Source organism: Prionailurus viverrinus, chromosome X, assembly GCF_022837055.1.
Source record: "Prionailurus viverrinus isolate Anna chromosome X, UM_Priviv_1.0, whole genome shotgun sequence".
Lineage (NCBI taxonomy): Eukaryota > Metazoa > Chordata > Mammalia > Carnivora > Felidae > Prionailurus > Prionailurus viverrinus.
The window spans coordinates 12,496,819-12,518,107 of NC_062579.1; the positions used below are offsets into that span (position 1 = coordinate 12,496,819).

At 46.9% G+C, this 21,289-nt stretch overlaps 1 protein-coding gene across 4 annotated transcripts in view; it reads right to left on the reverse strand.

Moving 5' to 3' along the window:
* Positions 1 to 21,289, reverse strand: part of SH3KBP1 (SH3 domain containing kinase binding protein 1) — a 334,027-nt gene that overhangs the window by 51,998 nt on the left and 260,740 nt on the right. For all 4 annotated transcript variants that reach the window (XM_047843683.1, XM_047843682.1, XM_047843684.1 and 1 more), the window contains 3 exons: positions 15,567 to 15,674; positions 5,264 to 5,315; positions 2,170 to 2,250 (listed from right to left, as the gene is read on the reverse strand). In XM_047843683.1, the coding sequence (XP_047699639.1) occupies positions 2,170 to 2,250; positions 5,264 to 5,315; positions 15,567 to 15,674 (241 nt within the window). The remainder of the gene's footprint in view (positions 1 to 2,169; positions 2,251 to 5,263; positions 5,316 to 15,566; positions 15,675 to 21,289) is intronic.

The window sequence follows — 21,289 nt, forward strand, 5'->3', positions numbered from 1 at the left end:
TTGTGAGTCTGAGTCCCGCATCGGGTGAGCACGAGCCCCGCTTAGGGTAAAACACGAACCCCGCTTCTGGTGAGCCCAGCTTCTCTCTCTCTCTCCCTCCCTCTCTCTCTGTTCCTTGTGGGATTCTCTCTCTCTTTCTCTGCCCCTAGCTCACTTGTGCCCCCCACCTCTCTCTCTCTCTCAAAAAAAAAAAAAAACACAACTAAAAATAAAAAGCACGCATCCATATTCTTCCTTATAAAGATGGAACTTCAGAGGGCCACCCACTGGAGGACAAGCAGGTTCCCTATGTTCGCTGCTAAGCGGCAACCCTGAAAACGTTTTCCATGCAAACACAAACTCATACTGTTCTGGTGCCCAGTCTGATTGGCAAAGCTTTAAAAAGGCCACCAGCGGGGCGCCTGGGTGGCGCAGTCGGTTAAGCGTCCGACTTCAGCCAGGTCACGATCTCGCGGTCCGGGAGTTCGAGCCCCGCGTCGGGCTCTGGGCTGATGGCTCAGAGCCTGGAGCCTGTTTCCGATTCTGTGTCTCCCTCTCTCTCTGCCCCTCCCCCGTTCATGCTCTGTCTCTCTCTGTCCCAAAAATAAATAAACGTTGAAAAAAAAAATTTAAAAAAAAAAAAAAAAGGCCACCAGCTACTCCACACGTATCACTGTGCTCATCCCCACACGTTAGTAGGGGACTATGCTCCATCAGAGGAAGAAGGGCCTGGTTGAAATGCAAACGAGGGGGATTCCTCCTGCTGGGGGGGTGCGGGGGGGGGGGGGGCCTCCAGCAGCCTGCAGAACAAATGGGAGGGGGGTTTATGCCTACCTAACAGGAAGGCCAAGCCTCAGGGTGGGGCTGGCTCTCTGGCTTCCCTGTTGCTTTTGACCAGGGTTTCTGCCTTTCTGACTCACCGTGGCATGGAACAAGGAACCATAGGAGTGGAAGGAACCAGAAGTGTGTGGCCACTCGGCCAGCCAACTAGGGCAGTTTTTCACATGTAAGCCAAGTCCTTATGGTAGTCAGCGTGGAACAGAGCAGGAAGTGTCCTTATCACAGAGCCAGAAACTCATCACGTGCCCATGGGGATGGAGGGGGGGGCAGTGTCTGGTTACGTCACAGCACACACTTTGACCAAAGGGCTATTCATGTGATACACACACAGGGCTGTTTTTTCACTGATCTGGGACACAGACCTGGCCTTCACAATGAGGTTTCACAACTCAAATTTCAAGTGTTCCCTGTGAAAGAAGGAGGTGTAACTTCTTAAGGGCTGGCACTGTTGGTAAAGCTTTTGGCAGACTGATATAAAATATTAAATTTCACAATAAAATTCCATGAGGCCACCCAGGAGCACCTCCAAATAATCACGTTCATTAATTCAGCATCGCTCTTGTGACTTACAAACAGCTGCTTTTTAAAATGGAATTTGCTCCACCTCCTGCTCATAACAGCACAGCACTTTTCCCATAAAATGTGTGATCAATCACATCGCGGACACCTAACAAAACGAGCCCCCCACAGTGTGCAGATTTCTTTGGGAGACACACTGAGAACGGCAGGAGTCAAACACATGTGTAAAACCGTGTGAGGCGGGTGAAGCTACTTCCCTTCAAAGGACAGTCCTGACCGCCTTCAGGGGACTGTGGGCACTGCGCTGCTGCTCCCCGTTTTGCCGTGCCCCCCACCGCCAGCATTCTTGACAGAGGACATGTGTCTGTGACACAGTAGCGAGAGTCAAAGGTCCAGCAGTGACGGGGGGATGACAGCTTTCGTTTGTCTGGATGGGAGTTTCTCCTGGGGCACTAGGCCCAGAGACAGCGGGATGGAAACTGGCTGGTACATCCAGGCCCTCAAGAAACTTCCAGTCAGCACCTTGACTTCAGGATGCTGCTGGTGTAGGGAGGGCGGTGACGGCAGAAAGACTGGGATGGAAGCAGCCCAATGTGTCCAGTGACCGGGCTGGTTGTTTTTCATTTGACGAGGAATTCTGGCCCAAAGGAGCACCACATAACCCTCTCTCCTATTCCCTCAGAGATGGGGTATTTAAAAGCAACCAGAATAAAACCATAATCACCATATTCCCCCCAAAAAACAAACTCTGTGGGTAATCTGGACTAGCCCAGGACCGACAGCTTTGGCTCTCGCTGTTCTATTGGTGCCAATGAAGACTTGATTTCCTACCTTTTTCTTCGGTTCTGTTTGGAAGTGTTTCTGGTCTTTCAGGAGGTATTTTTTTAATTTCATGTTTTCTCTCAGTGGTACCTAAGGGGGAAAGGATTGCAGTGATCAGAGCATGTTTTCTCTATCCATTTATTAGACACACCAGCATTTTAAATATTTATCAGGTAGAGCAAAGTCAATAGACTTTTTCCCCCTAAGAGGAGAGCTGGTGTTACCTGGCAAACACAAGCTGCTTAGAGGCGGCAGAAGCCATTTCCGGCCTGTGTAATTAAGTTTGCCTGCCTACTGGGTGTTGTATGGAAACCAACTTGACGATAAATTATATTTAATAAAAAAAAAGTTTGCTTGCGTATACATCCTTAATTTACAAGAACACCATGAATATTTTCTGATATTTAAATGTGACTTCCGTAGGCATCAAAACAGTCACAGGAAATCACGGGGTGTGGGTGGAAAATGTGTATAAACAAGTCATCCATCAAAATATGCAAATGATGGGTCAATGGCTTTTGCTCTACAAATAAAAAGAAGTTTCACAGGGACCTGGATTCCACGTGATAGCAGTTTTAAAACATGGCCTCAAATCGTTTGCCACTCCTCCCATTAAGAGGTGAGGCCTGTGTCCCCTTATCTGGGATGTGGGTAGGCTTGTGACTGCTCCAACCAGTGGCCGATATGATACCATGTAATTTCCAAGTCTGTGTTACAAAAGACCATGTAGCTCATTCGCCGGACTACTGAATCTCCATGTGAGAAGTCAACAACCCCGAGGCCTGCTGAAGAAGCCATGTGTGGACACTCTGGCCTACAGCCCCCACTGAGCCCAGCCCTCCAGCTGCTCCTGCCGAGGGGAGCCACACATGAGAGCAAACCAGCCATCTCCAAAGTGGGTCCTCCAGCCGCAGCTGGCCCAGCATTCCCAGCTGAGGTCCCAAACGTCAAGGAGCAGAGAGACGAGATGTCCCGGTCGTGTCCTGTTCAAATTCCTGACCCCAGAGTCCTCGGACATAAGAAGATGGTCGTCTTCTGCCAGCAGATTTGGGACGGTTCGCTATGCAGCAATAGAACTAGAGCATATTTTCAAGTGGAGGGATGTGCAGAGAAGATACGCGATTCTCCCTCAGTCCTTTCTATCTGTGCCTGAATCCCTCAAATATTACATATTACATTTCCCCAAGTGCACGCATGTGGCCATGCAGACTCCAGCTGTTCCCACGCCCGGGGGCTTGAGCAGTGCCTGTGGCCTCAGGTGCATAAGAACACTTGGAAAATAGCTAAAGAGATCCAGCATAACCTTTGGTAAAACTGCTTTAAAAGGAAAAGAATTTGCCTATCATGCTACAATCTAGGCCTCTAATGAGAACGAAGAAGTTTATTATCATTCCTAGAGACACAGGAGGAACGGACAATCCCACTACCATGAAGAATCCAATCCTGGTTACATTCTAGGCTGCTTGAGCCTTGGGCCACTCAGCTCATCTCCTTGGTCTGTACTGTATCACCAAGGCCTCTAGGAAAAGGGTCTTTAGAGAAAAGCAAATCAACAGCCAGCTTTAATTTCAAAACAAAAAAAAAAATATTGATCCGGTGTGAACCACTAGGTGGCAAAATTAAACTGCTCAATGCAAACGAGGATGGGGGCGGAGCAGGAGATATAATTAACACCTCATTTCAGGGCTTAATCTCTGTAATTCTCAACTATGCTGAAGGAATGGGAAAGGAATTTGGGGTCAAGCTGATCCCCCCTCCCACCACCAACTGGGTAGACCAAAAGAGCTTGAAAAAAAATCACTCCTTAATAAATCTGTGAATAAACCAATCTGGAAATTTATTCATACTTTAAATGCTATAGAAATATCACAGTTATTAATGTGCAGAACTAAAAATACCCCTACTCTTCCTCTGTTTTAGTTGTTAATTTTTTTAAATGCCACTTAACTAGTTATTCATGGAGGGATTTCTCCCCATAATTAGTTCTTAATAATTATAAAGAGGAGTTCTGTTGGGAAATATGAATGATCATTTTTATGTATGAGAACCCTGTGTGCAACGAGTTTTCAAATGTCCAACAACATCACGTCTTCCTATATTATTCAACCTTAGTATCTGAATTACACAGAAAAAGTGAATTGGACTCTTTTCAAGACTAAAGAAGAATTATGAGGAAAAGCATTTATTGCTAGAATAACATTTTTCCTGAGGCTGGGTAAGTGAAGTAAGTACTGACTATGCTTAACCACATGGGACATGCACGGTGAGGCTATGACCGTGGGAAGCAATCCTCCCTAAGCTGATCCTCGAGATCAGGAGGGCACAGGCAAAGCAGGACAATTAAGTTTTTATTTCGTCAAAAGCAGCTGATTAGGGACGCCTGGGTGGCTCAGTCAGTTAAGTGTCCGACTCCCGATTTCGGCTCAGGTCATGATCTCAGGGTTTGTGAGTTCAAGCCCCGCATTGGGCTCTGTGCTGACAGCACAGAGCCTGCTTGGGATTCTCTGTCTCCCTCTCTCTCTCCCTCTACCTCTCTCTTTCAAAAACAAATTAAAAAAAAAAAAAACAGGGGCGCCTGGGTGGCGCAGTCGGTTACGCGTCCGACTTCAGCCAGGTCACGATCTCGCGGTCCATGAGTTCGAGCCCCGCATCAGGCTCTGGGCTGATGGCTCAGAGCCTGGAGCCTGTTTCCGATTCTGTGTCTCCCTCTCTCTCTGCCCCTCCCCCCGTTCATGCTCTGTCTCTCTCTGTCCCAAAAATAAATAAACGTTGAAAAAAAAAAATTAAAAAAAAAAAACATTAAAAAAAGCAGTTGATTAGAAATACAAAGAAATAAAAAAAAATGGTTTACACCAAAATAAAGTCTTCCTGGTGATTCTCTTTGGGAGGCTGCATTTTTTCACTGTACTGGGCATGCATTTTTAAAGATGTTTCTTTTTTTAGGAAAAACGGCAGCATATTTCAAATCTGCCCATTGAGACCAACTGGCAACTTCCCAGTTTGGTAATCTGTAGCATTTGAATCTAAGAATCTTGAGCTCTACCAAGGGCGCTGTAAATACACACAGACAGACACACGTGTCGACAGAACGGAAGTACATTACCTGCCCCTTGCTTGATGACAGGAGCGGATGGAGGAGGTGGCTTCTTGGGTCTCTGAAAAATCAATCAAAATGATAACACATGAGATTGTCGGCAAGCCTGGCCTGTCACATAAGGACCTCAGACATTGTTTTCTAGATGCAGTTTGGACAGACCAGAGAAGCTCTCCAAAAAATTGAGCCATTTTCTCTCCAGGGATGTCAGGTTTTGGCACCTTTAAACCAACACTAAAATAAATTCGGTCTGCAAAACAAAACTCTGATGGACAAATGAAATACCATTTCCCCCTTTCTAAATTTGTAACAGCCTTCTGGAAAAGCACGGCTCAGCAAAAATGGCCTGAAACCAGCAAGCACAATGGTCCTCCTACGCTGAAACCGCATTTGCAATTAAGATTTAATCTGCTGAATAACCAAGTGATTCAGAGGAGTCACTGGGACAGCTCGAAATCAGATCTGCTCCGGATGTGGGACCTTCAGCAAATGCAGGCTGAGGGGCTGGGTACGGTTCTAAACCTTCAGCGCCTTCTGACCCCAAGGCTGGCAGGCCTTTTGAGAGGCCCCCCCACAGAACAGATGTACCCTGGAAACTGGAATGGAGCTTTTTTTTTTTTGGCTGCGATTTGTTTTTCTCTCACAACCTGTCACTCTGTAGGTGACGAGGCAGCAATGCAATCAGTGGCATCCATCCCTGAACCCCTTCCAGGGCATCTCCTCGCTCACCCAGGATCGACTATAGGAGAAAGATGGTCAGGCTGGACTTGGCAAATGATTCAGGGGCCAAGAATCCATCTAGGGCACAATTCTTGGACACCATTCTTAGAGAGGGGAGCCAGAGGCGAGAAGAGAACCATTTCAACATCGACTTCATCAAGAAAAGATGGAAACAGGGAAGATTTGAGAATATGATCCATGTTGCTGCTGATGCTTCTACAGACCCTCTCTGGGCATCACATATCAATGATTTTTTAAACAGTTCCAACAAACTCTCTCCTGCACTCTGAAAATATAGCACTGTGATATCACTGCAGGGACCAGTAAAAGCCCCCATCAGTCCTGGGCCCCTACCTACTGGTGCCCATCAGTGCCTGCTATTGTACTAGGGCACCAGAAAAAAAAAATGATTTCAAGTAAAACCTGGGGAATATGAGACCAATAAGGAACTTTTTCAGGAGGCATCATAGCATGTAGGCTCCGGATTCCGTGACATTTCACCTCTGCTCTTTAGTAGCTGGGTGACTCGGCCAAGTTACTTCTAGTACTTAGCGTAGCATGGTGGCTGAGGGGTGGGGCTTCAGAGCCCGACTGATTACAAATCCTGGCTCTTTCAATTCTTAGCCGTGGACACCGGGCAAGTGAACTCACCTAGCTAAACCTTCTCATCTGTAAAATGACAATAATATTATCTCCCTCCTGAGAGGAGGTGGTTTCATAAACAGAGGGCATCAGTAAGCACTGCCCTGTTGAATCTTTTTGACAATTCTGTAAGTAGTGGTATTACTATGCCCATTTTGCAGATGAAATAATTAAGGCTTAAAGAGATGAAGCCGCTTCCCAAAGTCACCAGGCTTTTAAACAAGTGGGGGGCTGGGGGAGTAGCCCCATGCTGTCTGACCCACAGGCGTGCTCTTAACCACTGTGAGGGACCCGCCTTGCCAGAGCACATCCACTAGACAAAGCACCACATGGCCAAATACTGGACACGGTGTGTAAAAAAAAGCAAAGGAACTGTAGTATGTGAAAGTTGGAAACAAACAAGTATCAAACTGCAGCCATAGTATGAGCGCAAATCAACTATGTTACAAAATGGACAGAAAGAGAAAAAGACTGCAAAGGAATAAATTAATCGCGTGATATCTGACTAGTGTAGGATTACGGGCGTGTGGGTGCATGCGTGTTGCCTTCTTAATATTTTTCGGTACTGTCTATATGAGTACAGACAAACTTCCTTATAAAAAAAGAGAAAGAAAGATCCTCTAAGGGCCACCTCCCCCCGCATACAGGCCAGGCCGTCTGCCGACAGAAGGCCCTTTCCCGTCTGTCTGCCCAGCTCTCCACCCCAATTTCTTCCTTTTTCTGTCTCCCTTCTCTGCGCTTGTATAAATTAGACTGGGGACAGATGTGTGTTTATCTAATGAAGTTATTGTTGAAACTCTGCCAACTAACCTTCCTCTACCTCGGGATCAGAGTAATTTCTTATTCACAGAACGGCCAACACCCTGTGGCCTAGTTCTTTCCAGCCAAGCCCCAAAGATGCCTACCCAGTGGATGTCTTGCTCACTTCCTGCTCGTTTGAAAATTTTTATAACCAAGTTCACATGAGCCTCCTCTTGCCGAGGCTGTTCCCCCAGCAACCTTGCCTCAGACCACAGGGCCCCAAATAAAAAAAAACAATCACAAGTGATCATGTTTTCCAAGATTACTGTGCAAAAAAAAAAAAAAATCCCTTAGTGTTGTGTCAGATTTGGCATGGAGCAGACACATGAAGCGTGACAGGGCAGAGCAGAGGGGCACAGAGAGAGAAGACGGGATGTATCAGGCTAACAGACAGCATGTGACAAGTGTGGTCATGGTAAGTGTGTGCTTGACGGTGGCAGAGGAAGGAGGCTGAGGTGTGAGGTTTTGTGAGGAGCCCCTGGCACTAGTGGAGGCAGGTGGGGGCAGTTTGGAAAGGACGTAACAGTCTGTGACTGTCTTGTATCCCCCAGGCTTGAGCAGCGCTGGCCGGGGGCCAGCTTTGCTTATTAGCGGCGTGGGTCTACAGGCTATCTGGTTTTTTTCCTTTTGACTTGACTTCACTCTCTGATTCCATCAAACTTAGCCTTCCTGCCTTCTGAGATGAGAAATGATGCCACATTTTCAAATACGAGGTCTTTTAAGGTAATTCGAAACCAAAACCAGGGCCAGGGTTCCTTGTAGCTCTGGGCTGCCCCCCAAATGATTAAAAGAAGATTGCACGTGAGCCTACAGTGAATTTCCGCTTTAAATGCAACACAAGACAGGGCAGTGAGAACCGAGAAGGCAGGCTGGGGAAAAGCTGTAGCAAAATGTGACAGTGAAAACCTGAGCACAGGCACTCCTGATTCTCAGATAAAAAGACGTAAGCACAGCACTCAGTTGGTTTTCCCCCAAATGTCGGATCATGACTGGATGAAGGACACAGGACGGAAGGGGCCTCCAGGTTAAGCAGGAGGCCGATGCTTTCTCCGTCGCGCTCACCAGCACCAATTAGCGCCGCACGTGTGTGCTCAGAGACACCCTTTCAACTCGGGCGAGTATTTTGAGTCATGAATTTTTAGAGGCACTTGTTCTATTTCTTCTCTTTATCCCTCCCTCCGTAGTGAAAATAGAACACTCCAGATCCAAATTCAGGTGGCTTCAGCCTGCTCAATTTGCAGATGGATGCTAAAAACAGAGGATGTTAGCGCTGTGAGTGATCCCAGGGTCCCCTCCAGAGCTGACAAAACTGAGGCCTACAGGGGCCGTGTCAACAGCCAGGTGGTGGCCAAAGAAGGTCCAGAACTCACACCTCTCAATGTCCAGACTGAGGCAATTCATCACTGAACCACCATTTTGTGATTTCTAGGAGAGCAGAATGCTTTCCACGGTCTTCACATATGCGGGGCGTCCAGGCCTGCGTGTGCGTCTGCCCGTGTAGAGTCGCTGGCTTGGACACGGAAGCAAACACCATCCTTCAAAGGATGCATTAACTAGATCTGATCGGTTACCATTATCGCCAGGAAGGAAACAGATCTGAATGTTCTGGAGTGAAGACAGCAGGAAGGCAAGTTTTACTTCCTGCTGATGGATTTCAGAGCTGACTCTGCCCTCTGTTTGGCAAGCCTGGCCAGTCCCAGGCGAAGGGCTCATCAGCTCAACTGGCCCCACCCCTCCGGCAGGAATTTTGATTTGCCACTTGGCCTCTTGCCTTCAGAGCTCTGGCCCCACACATGTGGTTTGTTGAAAATAACCAGAGAAGCGTACTCTTGATGGCTGGGTGCCCTTTAGGGGGGCTTTGTTAGATGAATATGGTAAGATCCTGGAAGCAAATCTTAGCTTAATTTTGAGCCTTGGGAAGCCATCTTCCAGGCATCCAGCTAAATTCTCTAGAAGTGTCTGTGTGAGGCTAGAGAGGGGACAAAAATGGACAGTTCCTGACCAGGGCACTACTCGTGGGTTTAAAAATGATCAAAGGCCTCCACTCTGCCCTTTCCTCCCCCGTCCCTGATAGATTTGGCAACACCTTTGAAGAGTGCAGCTGCGGCTGTGCTCAGAGGAGTGCCCCTCTGCACCCTAAAGAGTCCCTAGCACAGGAGCTCTGCAGGAGCCACCACGAAAACCTGTTCTTGGCAGCGTCTCTCTTGACTTTCCTCTACTTAACCTCTGGTCTGGTGGCCTGCATCCCTCGTCTCCTGGCCTGCATCTCTTGGCTGGGCCCAGCTGGACTGCCAGCCTATTGGGTAGTCACCCAGGCTTTGGTATTTGGCTTCTCCCCAAGATGCTCGCATAGTTTACCCCCATGGCTCACGCCTTTGCTCCCTCCACCCACTGTAAAAGTGATGCCTCAAGCCCGTAGCCAGACCTCACACCCAGATAGAAAGACCTGAGTTCCCCTATGTCTGGAAAGAGGAATCGGACAAGGGACCTGGCTTCTCCCTGCCCCTCCTCCTTTCTCATACTAGTACAGGAGAGAGCAGGAAGTAGAAGGGGAGAGACTGAAGGAAGGGAAGGTACACCTGGTCACCAAATGACCAAAGGACAAGTGATTCCTGAGAGCCAACCATATACCAAACATGCTGCTATGGACTGAATGTTCATCCACTGAATGGACCCCCTATTCATATGGTGAAACCTAATCCCCAAGGTAGTGGTGTTTTGAGGTGTTGCCTTTGGGGGTTGATTGGGTCATGAGCATGGTGCCCTCATAAATGGAATTAGTGTCCTTGTAGAAGAGACCCCAGTGAATGCCCTTACCTTTTCTGCCATATGAGGTCACAACAAGAACAGCCATCTACGAAATAAGAAGTGGACCTACACTAGATGCTAAATTTGCTGGCACCTTGATCTTAGACTTCCCAGCATCCAGACTGTGAGGAATAAGTTTCTGTTTATAAACCACCCAGTCTATGGCATTCTGTCATAGCAGACTGAACTAAGACACACACTTTCGGGCCCATGAAGGAGAGAAGCTTGAGACATGGGCTCTGCCTCAAAGAGATGACATTTCAGATGGAATGATGACAGAGAATCATCTCAGGCAAGAATACACTGAATGAGGCTCTCAGCTGAGAGAGTATGGGCAGGAAGTACCAGCAGAGAAGGGAGAAGGCGTGCCATCCAGCCCACGTGATCAAAGCTCAGGGCACCATCATTAGGTCCTACTTGGGTGACACTATGCCTTGACAGTCCTCATCTCTGCAAGTGAAATTACCCAGGAAACTACATATACAGACAAGGCTGTAGGTGAATTTTTTTTTTACAATGCTGTTTATTAGAAGCACGTATTTGTTTCTTGGGGGAAATATCATCGGACATCTTTAGAAACTAGAAATAGTGGTTCTCAAAAAGCTGAAGGACATGACTAGGAACAAAGAAAATTTGGGCTGAGACAGTTTTATAAACTGGGTTGTCAGATGATGGGGGCTAAAGTCAGGGGCCTCCGAAGAACTTGGTAAAGAGAATGTAGTCACAGCAAAACACTATAAGTGGAAAAATCCACTTATAGTGGATTAGTCATTGTCAAAACGAAGGAAGAGTCCTCCTTTCGTCTAAAAGTTTGGACCCTACGCAGCTGCTGAGTGATCTAGAACAATCTTAAGGTTGGTACTCAACCGTGATTGGGAATGTGGGAAACCTACTTGATTGTACCACAATGTGTCTGCAGACTGACAATGAACAAGAAGGGGCCGGTCAGCTGTGAGAACAGAAAAGAATGGAAAGCTGCTGAGGCCAAAGGTGCAGTGCACTAGCAGAGAGCATGTGGGCTCAGCTGAATTCAGCACACAGCTGCCTGGGCACCCCCTTCCCTCTGGTGCGTGAGGGGGCCTCAAGCTATGCCTGCAAACGACTGGCTCCTCCTGCTTTCCTTCCTTGCTCTCCCAGAAAGCACCAAGTACATGTGGTTTCCTGTACAATCTGGCTTCGAAAAAGCCAGGCCCAGTGGGAGCAAATGCCCAGGGCAGGCGGGCCCATGCGTTCCAGACTGGCTGACATTTCCGTTCTTGTTGCAATTAGTAAGCTGGCAGTCGGCTCACTGGGTAAGTCTCTGTGAGTTGGCAAAGGTGAGCCTGCATCACAGCCACAGGCATCTTTAGAAATCTTTGACGGAAGGTTTCTGTGGTCCTGAGAGGCAGACCCTCCGCTGCAGAACATTCGCTATGGAAATGCCTCCGGGAACCTTCGCAGCACTCTGGTTCTTGACACGGTATATACTCAGAAGAGTCCTCCACGGCAACGTATACTAGCACAGTAACATTTTCTTCGGGTGATTTGAACAGCTTCTGTTGAAGTGCTGCAGCCCGAGACTTCTTCTTAAAAAGCAGTCTTTCAGAAACATCTTTCAGAATATCTATTCTATTTTTTTAATGACAATAGAAGTTCTCTGTTCTTGAGAGCCCAAGTTCCCCGTTTTCCTTCAATGATGATGACAGAGCACGTACGTTGATTGCTTCAATAGAGCTCTCAGCATATTTAATCTTTCCATTTTGATATTCAATTTTACTGTCAAGTCTCAAAATAAACAGACAGCCATCGAATCTAGGTTCTCTCATAAATAGCTTACATAATTGCTCTAAAATATGCACCAAGAGATCAGCGGGTGCTCCCCCCACAGGGAATAGTTTGAGAGAAAGCCCCAAAGCGTTTGTCACCCGGTGAGAGAGAATCTGCCGAGCTCTCTCTGAAAGAAAGCCCTCCAGGAAATTCCAGAAGGCTCTGTGGTAACCACCTGGGTCCGCACCGCCGCAGCAACGGGCCAGCCTCGTCAGAATGCTTCCGCGATGCCTACTGATTCAGGAGGTCGGCTGCCGAAGAGATGGGGTTTGCTGCCGTCTACCCTAATCATCCCAGACCGTCCTCTTTTCTGGGTGAATGGTTGCAACCCCAGCCACTGGCAAGACAAGATGACATGTGCTGAAACCGGTGGCAGAATGTTTCAGACTCTGTCATTCACACAGCGCATGTGTGTTAATGATTCCAATCATCTTCACACGGCTCAGCTCGGCAAACAACACCCCCAGCTCCTGACACGCTGTCACCAGCTCACCAGTACTCTGCGTGTGGCGATAAAGGCTGGTGTAACGGCCAGTGCAAAGCAGGTTGGCTGGTTTTATAGGCCGGAGGGGATAAAGAGGATGTAAGACTTTACATTTTCTAAAAGCTAAATGCCACATCGCACAATCACTTCTCAGCTGCACGTATTACTTTGTCTGACAGGTACGACCATTGCTCCCCCCAACTGAGTTTTCTGCTTCTTAGGGACAAGGTTAAAAGACCTATCAAAGAGATGGTAGCTGCTTGTCTGAGGTTGGCGAGATGCCCATGGGGCCGCAAAGAGCGTGCATGCCTCAACGAGCAAGCTGAGTCTACTCCTCACCGACAACTTCACTCTCTCGGTAGAAGTCTTCCCTTAATACCTTATGTAACAGAGCAGAGCTTCTAGAAGAGTATGCCATGGAATCTCTCTCACCTGGTGTATTTGCTGCCTCACTAAAATAGGACCAGGAACTGTAAGGCAAGGTGCCACAATGCAGGCAACCACAGGCTTTGCCCATTTGTTAAAAGAATTATCCAGATTTTACCTTAGCCTTCAAAATCATACTATATCAATCAGAACCAAAAAGGTCGTAAATAACCAGTAGGGCGGCATGCTTGCCAAGGTTCCTTGGCCACAGGAGAGGAGTCACCACGAAGGACGTGGCATCCAAATGCTTCAGGACACGAACACCTTTTACCAGGCTTGTAAAGATGGGTGAGAAGGGTCAAACAGGCAGTCAGGACAGCCCTCTCCCCTCCACTCCTTGGAAGAGGCCCACTCTCAGTGTCCTTTTGGAAAGGTCTGGCAGGTCTCTGTGGCCCTGAACATCAGATCCGTTGCCAGACCCTAAGCCCACAAAAGCAGGAAGAAGGGACCCAATAAACACACGGTGGATGAATGAATAAACAAAACATAACAGCCAGGGAGCAGATCCTGAAAAAAGATGAGAAATTACATGAAGATTATACCATTCTGTGCCCACTTGTCTCTACGACTATATTTTATAAAGCATTAGATTTCCTTTTAAAGGCTATCATCAAAGTTCTCAGATGCATTTGGATTCCCAGGGAAGCTCATAAAGACATCAAGATAACTGCGTTGATTTGACAGCCGAAGCAAGATGAACCAGAGTCAGACTTCCATCATTACAGCACAGTTTGAGCTGGAGCCTTCCCACACTTGCGATAACAGAGCGATAATTACACAAAGACCCTAACAGTTAACATATATGGGACGTTTACCAAGCACCACGTAGCTATGCTAAAGCTTTCCTATCTTTTCAACTGTTCAGCAAGGTAAGTACGATTATTCTCACAATTTTACAGATGAAAATACTGAGGGTTAGACACATTCAGTGAGATGACCTGGAACAGGACAAGTAATGGACGGGGCCATGATTCAAGCCCAGGTCTGTCAGATGCTGTAGCCTGGAGTCACAACCATTACACTCTGTAAATGTCTGTCAAACCTCAACCCTGTGTCCTGTTGTTTCAAACCATTTACGATCCAATCATTGCTAAACGTTAGCATCTGTTTTTCTCAGGGATGGATTCTGTCAACTGATAACCCACCACTGCGACCATCTAGTAAAAATGGCTCAAGTGATTTTGCTTGCTAGAATTTTTTTTTTCTTGAATGGTGAGCTCTTCTCTGTTCTGAGAATTTATTCCTCTCCTAAAATACCGTGGGGAACTGGAAGGTGGGGTTGTCATGACTTTGAAACAGTACTTCCCAAATTATAATGTGTCACGTGTAACGTATCAACGGGTCACCTGAGGACCTTGTTCAAACGCAGGTTCTGATGCGCCAGGTCTAGAGCGGAGTCTGAACATTCTAACAAGCTCCAGGTAATGCTGATAAAGTGTGGCACGTGGACCAGCAGTTAAGTGTCAGGGATACAGAAAACACCAGGTGTGGGGAATAAGCCTAGGAATTCCCTGAGCTTATTTCCAACAACTAGGAATTGGAATCCAGATTCTCTGAACCCCAAACTCAGTTCCAAGAGAGCACAACATGTGCGGAGGAACAGAGCATTCTTCAGCTAAATAATACAAGAAAGTGACCTGCGCAAAAGCGTAGAAGGTGTGGCCCTAGGAATAAAACCAATCTAAAGATCTATGGGGCATAACCTTGGTGGGTACCAGTACCGTGCAGCTTCTCGAACAATCACGTGTGTTCATCTAAGCAGTACACACACCATCGACATGGTTTCATATTCTTACCAACCAATCCATCAGTATGTAGCTATCCTTCATAAACGTCAGCTTCCTGGGAATGGTCATGGGTCCAAGTCAGGTTCATGGTCCAGTAGCAGAGCCCCAATGGGTACAAAGAGAAACCAGTCCAGAAAGGCAGACGGAAGTCAAGTGAAAGCCTGAGCCAAGAGCCCTGAGATGCAGGACAGAATGGAAAAGACCAAGGTGCTGCCCCCTTATAATGTAAAGTGCTTCTAACTTGTCAACATCTCTTGTTACATCTCATCGGAGAAACAATACACCCGCAGCGAGGCAAAGATGGACTCTGGTTCATTTAAACAACAGCAGTGGAAAATGGGCCCCCGCAAAGAGAGAACAGGTCAGGGGTGTATACGTATATACACACAGTGTAGGAACATTACTGGCTTTGCTCTGCGTCCTCGGCTTCACGATGTGCTTTTCAGCCACTTCCACGATACTGGGCACTTCACCACCGCCAAGGACATACGACACAGGATGTAGGCGGTCCACTTAAATGGAGCACCCAAGAGGTCTTGTCATGTGGGTGCTTCTATGTTCTAGGTACTGCACCAAGCGCTTTGTACACGAGAATAAGGATCACTGTCACTAGCTGTCATATGAGGAAACTGATGCTTGTGGAAGGTAATGAACTCATTCACACTCTCACCCAGCGTACAGAACAGCCGAAGGCTCAGAAACCAGGTCCATCGAACTAAAATGTCAGTGCTCTTCAATGGTCCACTAAACTCCCCTCACCCCTCACCCCAAGACCCATCAGGGAAGCCACCACTCTGACAGCGTGCGGATCGCTGACATCCAAGCCAGGAACACTTACATTCCCCTCCTTTTCAAAGTCAGGTGGAAGTAACTTCACGAAGTTATCGGGGAACACTCCTCGTCTGCCGTTGAGCTCTCCTTCCCACCAGCCCACGTCGATGCAGTCCTAGGAAACAGGAGAGCAGAGAGTGAGAAACGGGACAAGCACCCTCCAGGGAGGTCTGACACCCTGTTAGAGGGGATGGAGGCCCTTTCCTGGAGGCCACTGTCAACCCATCCACCGTGGTTACTGAGACCAGGTCAGCATCAACCTCAAAGTCAGACGGGAGAAGGAAAGCACAAGTGTGCTAGAGCTGCTCAGACTCGAACCCCAGTGTGGCTGCCGGATGCCCTGAATCTAGAAGATCTTTTTTTTTGTTTTAAGATGGGAGGATATGTACCTTCTTCGTCTTAATTTTACTGAAATAAAATTATTTCATTAACAGCAAACATGCTTTAGAAAGTATCACGTGCACAAAGGTTCTCTTTGGCCTGTCACAAAGCTTGCGGAAATGAAAAAAGGGCTTTGTGTTGAGAGTCAGCCAAGCCTGAGAAAAATCCACTTTTGACAAGCTCGTGAACGCCCTGCTCTTCCTCACCTTCTCCTTTCGGTGTTGATGGGGCACGGGTGTCATCATGAGAAGCCTTTCCCCCACCTTACAGAATTCCATGTTTGCTTACTAAATGAATGAACAAATCTATTCATTCTTCCAGATCAAACTTGTTTCCCTTTAAGTAATCCCTATTCTGTTCACTCACTCATCAAATGTTTACTGAGTGCCTATTTTGTGCCAGGTATCAGGCAGACGGTGAGAGCTCGGCCTGTGCCAAGCTTCCGTCCTGAGCCTAATGGCCTCATAGTTCTCCTGGACGCTTAACCTCATGCCATAAACCACTTCCATTTTGCCTCACATCCAATTGGTTGGAAGGCAAGTTTGTTCTGGTTTCACAATGTATCTCACATTTGTCCCCCGGCTCTAATCCCACTTGAACCACCCTAATCCAAGACTCACCTGGCCTACTGCAAACCTCCTCACTTGGGCACTTTTTCCGGCCCAGCTTATGGGCCATGTACACACAGTGCTGTTAATTACACGCCCTCGAGTAAAAATCCAGTTCTCAGAGTGTGATCGATAACTTCCTGCTAGAGCCGAAAACGAGCAAAGGCTTTCCAAAAAGTGCTAGTCACACATAGGACTTTCAAAGTTGCGCCTGAAGCAGGAGATGTTCAGCAAAGTGAGCAGATCATGCCCAGGGCCCATGGAGAGACACTCATGGTCCTCTACAAAACCAGTGGGCCAGGATGGCTCAAGCAGCAGATGTGCAGCTGGCCCAGGGTCCTGCTGCAGACCCCCGGAGGGCCACAGCTTATGTGACTCACAGGTGCCTTGCTCAATCATACATCTTAGCAAGGTGAAGAACACATCTGGCTTTGTCACCATTATGCCCCCAGCCCACCGCACAATGTCCAATGTAATAAATATTTATGGAATCAATGAAGACTCTTTCTAACCCTAAGTTCTATGATCTCCTGCAGTCAGGACAAGGTAGCCTCCATCTACCTTAACTCATGATGACTGTATGTAAGAGAGGTCAGGTAAGAAGTAAATGAGCACCACCCTCCCTTCCAATAGTGGTAACTGTTTACAAAGATAAACTAACCCTTTAGAAGAGGATGTGGGTTTTAGAAATGGGCCCTTAATCACAGATGGTAAATTCTAGTCCAGACCAATGCCAAAAAACAGACACTTGAAACATCAAGTTCAGACTTACCCAGGACAAATCGGAGTTCAAAAGACAACATGAGAGAATGCTTATCTTGCTTGAAAAATAACAAAGAGAAGCCCATGTAAGTATTCTGGCCCCACTCATGTCACATCACTCCCTAAACAATCTAGCATCAGTCCCCACAGAAAGGATTCACGGACAGGGATGGCGGTGGCAGAGTATGATAGCTTCTGCCGTTCTCCCAAACCTGAGAAGACATCATCATCAGCAACCCCAGAAAATCTTGGGAAGGCCTAGGGTGTGACATCCCTATACTCTCAATCCTTAGGAATGAAATCTTTCAATCCAGAAGGCTCTGCTTTTGAGGAAATGCTTGGCACCTTTCTCTCCTCTTTTTCCGGACAAGTCCCTCTTCTTTTCAAAACCCAACTTGAAACTCACCTTCAGTAAAGTGATATTGATGAACGCTTTATCTTTTCTCTAACACTCACAACTGTGTTGATTTGCACTTCACGATATTCAATTCAACAAACATCTATTAAATGCAAAGTACATTTAAGTTCTTTCTGTAGGCACCAAACATTAAACCTGCAAAGAACATGATCCCTAACTCCAGGGAGATTAGAGATTTATGTGAAAGACCCCCACACAATATTACACAAGGCCCTCTTGGATAACAGGTATCAACCAAGAGGTCTGGTACCAAAGAGGAACAATCATTAACAATTTTTCAAACAATCTTAAATCTTTTCACGTGTGAAGGGTTTGCTTATGTGACGACTGAACTTCCCTGCACATTCAATTCAGAGCATCTGATACAGAATTACATCCACAAAAGGCACTTAAATACTGTTCAGTGCTACATTTCTTTTACAAAGCTTCTTTCCAACTTTCTGACTGGTGCAAATCCATGCCTCGCCTTAGTCTCATGCAAGCAGTAGCCCAAGAATCATTGCGATGAAGCCTCTTCCTTCATATGTAAGGAAAACAATGAGGAACATTTTAATAAGTAGAAGCATATCCAGAATAACTTTAGAACTCATCCATGCCTACGGGGAAAACAGTGCATATGACATATTTATTATATCTCCCATCAGTGGTGAATGAATGGCTTGGATGGCTCGTCTATACTCTGCTTTTGAAGGATAACATTAACAGTACTAATCATTGTGTAATTCAAGGTAAGAGGGAAAGCATGAAGGTAGAACACAATCTGTCTTACTGTTCTGATTGGTATAAAGACAAATACAGGGCTCATGGATGAGATAAGTGCATTCCAAAAATAAAATAGCCAGTGTGCCTTAGGACACAAAGGAAAGCGGAAGAGGAAACCTGCTGCAGGACAGAAACCAGCCCAGGGTCAAGGTACCTGGAGGGGGCAGAGACCGGTAGAGAACCGGGGCGCTTCTTACCCCCTAGCAAAAGAAGCTAATCTAACGGGAACAGGAACAATTCTGACAGCAAAATGAGAAGTGGAAAAACATCTTCAACAAACCAGGCAAAAGAACTAGCCTTTTGATGGCGGAAATGAAGAGACAGTTATTTGTAGGAGGGCTGTGCTTCTGGAAGTATAAGAGAACAGCAAATTCAATTTATTTGCTAAGGACTGAAAACATGCAGGATAGCAGAGGCATTCAGGGGTAAACAGAAAATCATAATGTCCTTACAGGACTCCCAAGCTCAGAGGCTAGCGGGAGAGGCAGACGCAGTGAATCAATATGATGCAGAAATGCCGGCAGGAGTGCTAAGCCAGGTTTAAAAACAAGTGGGACCTAGATAAACCGGGTAGCCTGAAAAGAGAATGAGGGCATGAACCAAAGTAATGAGAAAGGTCAAAGGCAGGATCACCAAACATGAAGGAAGGGAAGAGGGAGAGTGGGAAGCTGGGGTCATGGAAGAGAATATTCAAGAACTGGTGCTTAGAGTGAAGGCAGTGCCTGGCTCCCAGAGGGCTCCCAGCCAACATCGACTTACCAGCGATGTGAGGCATGAGGCAAGATGGCACCCGTGAGAGGCAGGAGCAGGATGAAGGGACAGCGGGTCAGTGATCTGTGAGGCCAGAATATCATCAGGGAGGACGGCAGAAGGCGAGTGAAAGCAGGACAATGAGATAGTGAGGAGAGAGGAAGTATGGCCAAAATACTGGAAGATGTAAGGGTGACCATGTCATTTCTTTTCAAACCTGGGACATTATTAATAATCATACCGGGACCAAAGATGTAACCCAAGATGATGATCACCCTAGCAGATTTTAAGATTCCAATAAGGATGAGGAAAACAGAGCGGCTTCTGAATGAGGCAGGAGTTTGCAGCGGGAGAGAGTAAAAAATCAGCACATAGATGAAAGAAAGCTTCCAGAACAACGATCATTAGACATAAGCTCCAGTGGCACAGGAAAGGAGAGGAAAGGAGACCTGGACTTGATCAAGAGTTGAGGGTATGGAAAGAATGACATTTCTGACACAGAACATTCACTCTTCTATGACCAAGTCCTCAAAAACGGTTTCTCTATGCCTCATCACCAGGCAGATATCAGAGTAAAATATGGTATTTTTCCTTATAAATTACAAACCACGTTTTTCCTTTTAAGGAATGAATAAACAGAGCCTCAGTTGTGCCGTGCTCCCACCTCTATGCTCTGCCCTATCTCAGGGTGTCTGAGGTATCGCAGGGAGAGGGGGAAGACAGGCAATGTGGGCTGTCTGAGAATTAAGTGGTCCACGAGTTATCAAAACTCTGGGTCTCGGTTTCTTGATACACAGGACAATTTGGATGGGGTGTGAAGAGTGACACGACCTTGGTGGTCATCATTACTGTGATTCTATGGACTGGTCCCAAAGACCTGGAGGGACAGTGCGCCAGGAAAGCTTCCGGCCACACCCTGACGTACAACTTGGCAGAGTCACCAAGCGCGCTCTGGTGTGTCTGCCTCTAGTCTCCGCGCCACAGATGTTTAGAAAAGACAAACTTGTCTTTTGGTTGAATTGTAAATTGGTGAAAAGATCGAGCCAAAACCTCATCCTGGGCTCCCTTTTGTCAACAACGCAAAGTAACCTAATAGTTCACGGTTTCTCAAAGCTGGCTGCACACTGAGAATCACCTGGGGAGTTATTACAATTCCCAGGGCTGGGGCTACACCCCACACCAATTTCTAGGGGGTCGGACCAGAAAATCAGCACTTTTTAGAGGTTCCTTGGTCCTTAATATGCGGGCTGACCATCAATGATTTGGACTCACGCTTGCCAAATTTTAATGCACATAATATCCACTTCGGCATCTTGTGAAAATGCCAACTTGGATTCAGTAGGTCTAGGGCGGGTCCGAGATTCAGCATTTCTAACAGGTCCCTGGGTGATGCGTATGCTGCTGGTCCATGCACCACACTTTGAATAGTAAGATTCTCAAAAATGGTCAGGTCCTTGAAAATAAGGATCTTGTCTTCACACTTTTGTATCCACCAAATACCCAGAGCATTGCCTGGCAAATATCAATCCTGAATAAGGGCTGGCTGAATGGATGAAATGACGGATGGCCCAACCTTCCCTCAGACTACTGATCTACTTCTCTCAATTTTCAAACACCAGAAGTGAGGTCGAGTTGAATCAGGGAGAGGCAGGTATAGATTAGCTACTCAAGAAAGCTTCACCTCTGTGATCTGGCTTACCTATTAATCTTTACTGAATTTATTATTTGTTTATAATTGTGCAAATAACTTCAAAATACCTCCAGAATGTAAGCCACATTTTCTCAGACATCGTAAGTGCCCTGTTTGACTTCAGACAGGAACGTGTAGCTTACAAACGGACCTATCGAACCAAAAAATGAAACGATGAAAACGGGTTCGCCAGCTGGTCCAAGCGAAAAAGAAAAGCACTACGCTCAGCCACTGCTCTTGGTGGCCAGCTGTGCCCACACGCCCTAGTCCCAGTTTCCCAGAAGTTATCCAGCGTGGCTGTTTTTCACGGTCTCCTCTGATGACTGAGACACCACTCCAGGAGAAAGGGAGTGTTGTAC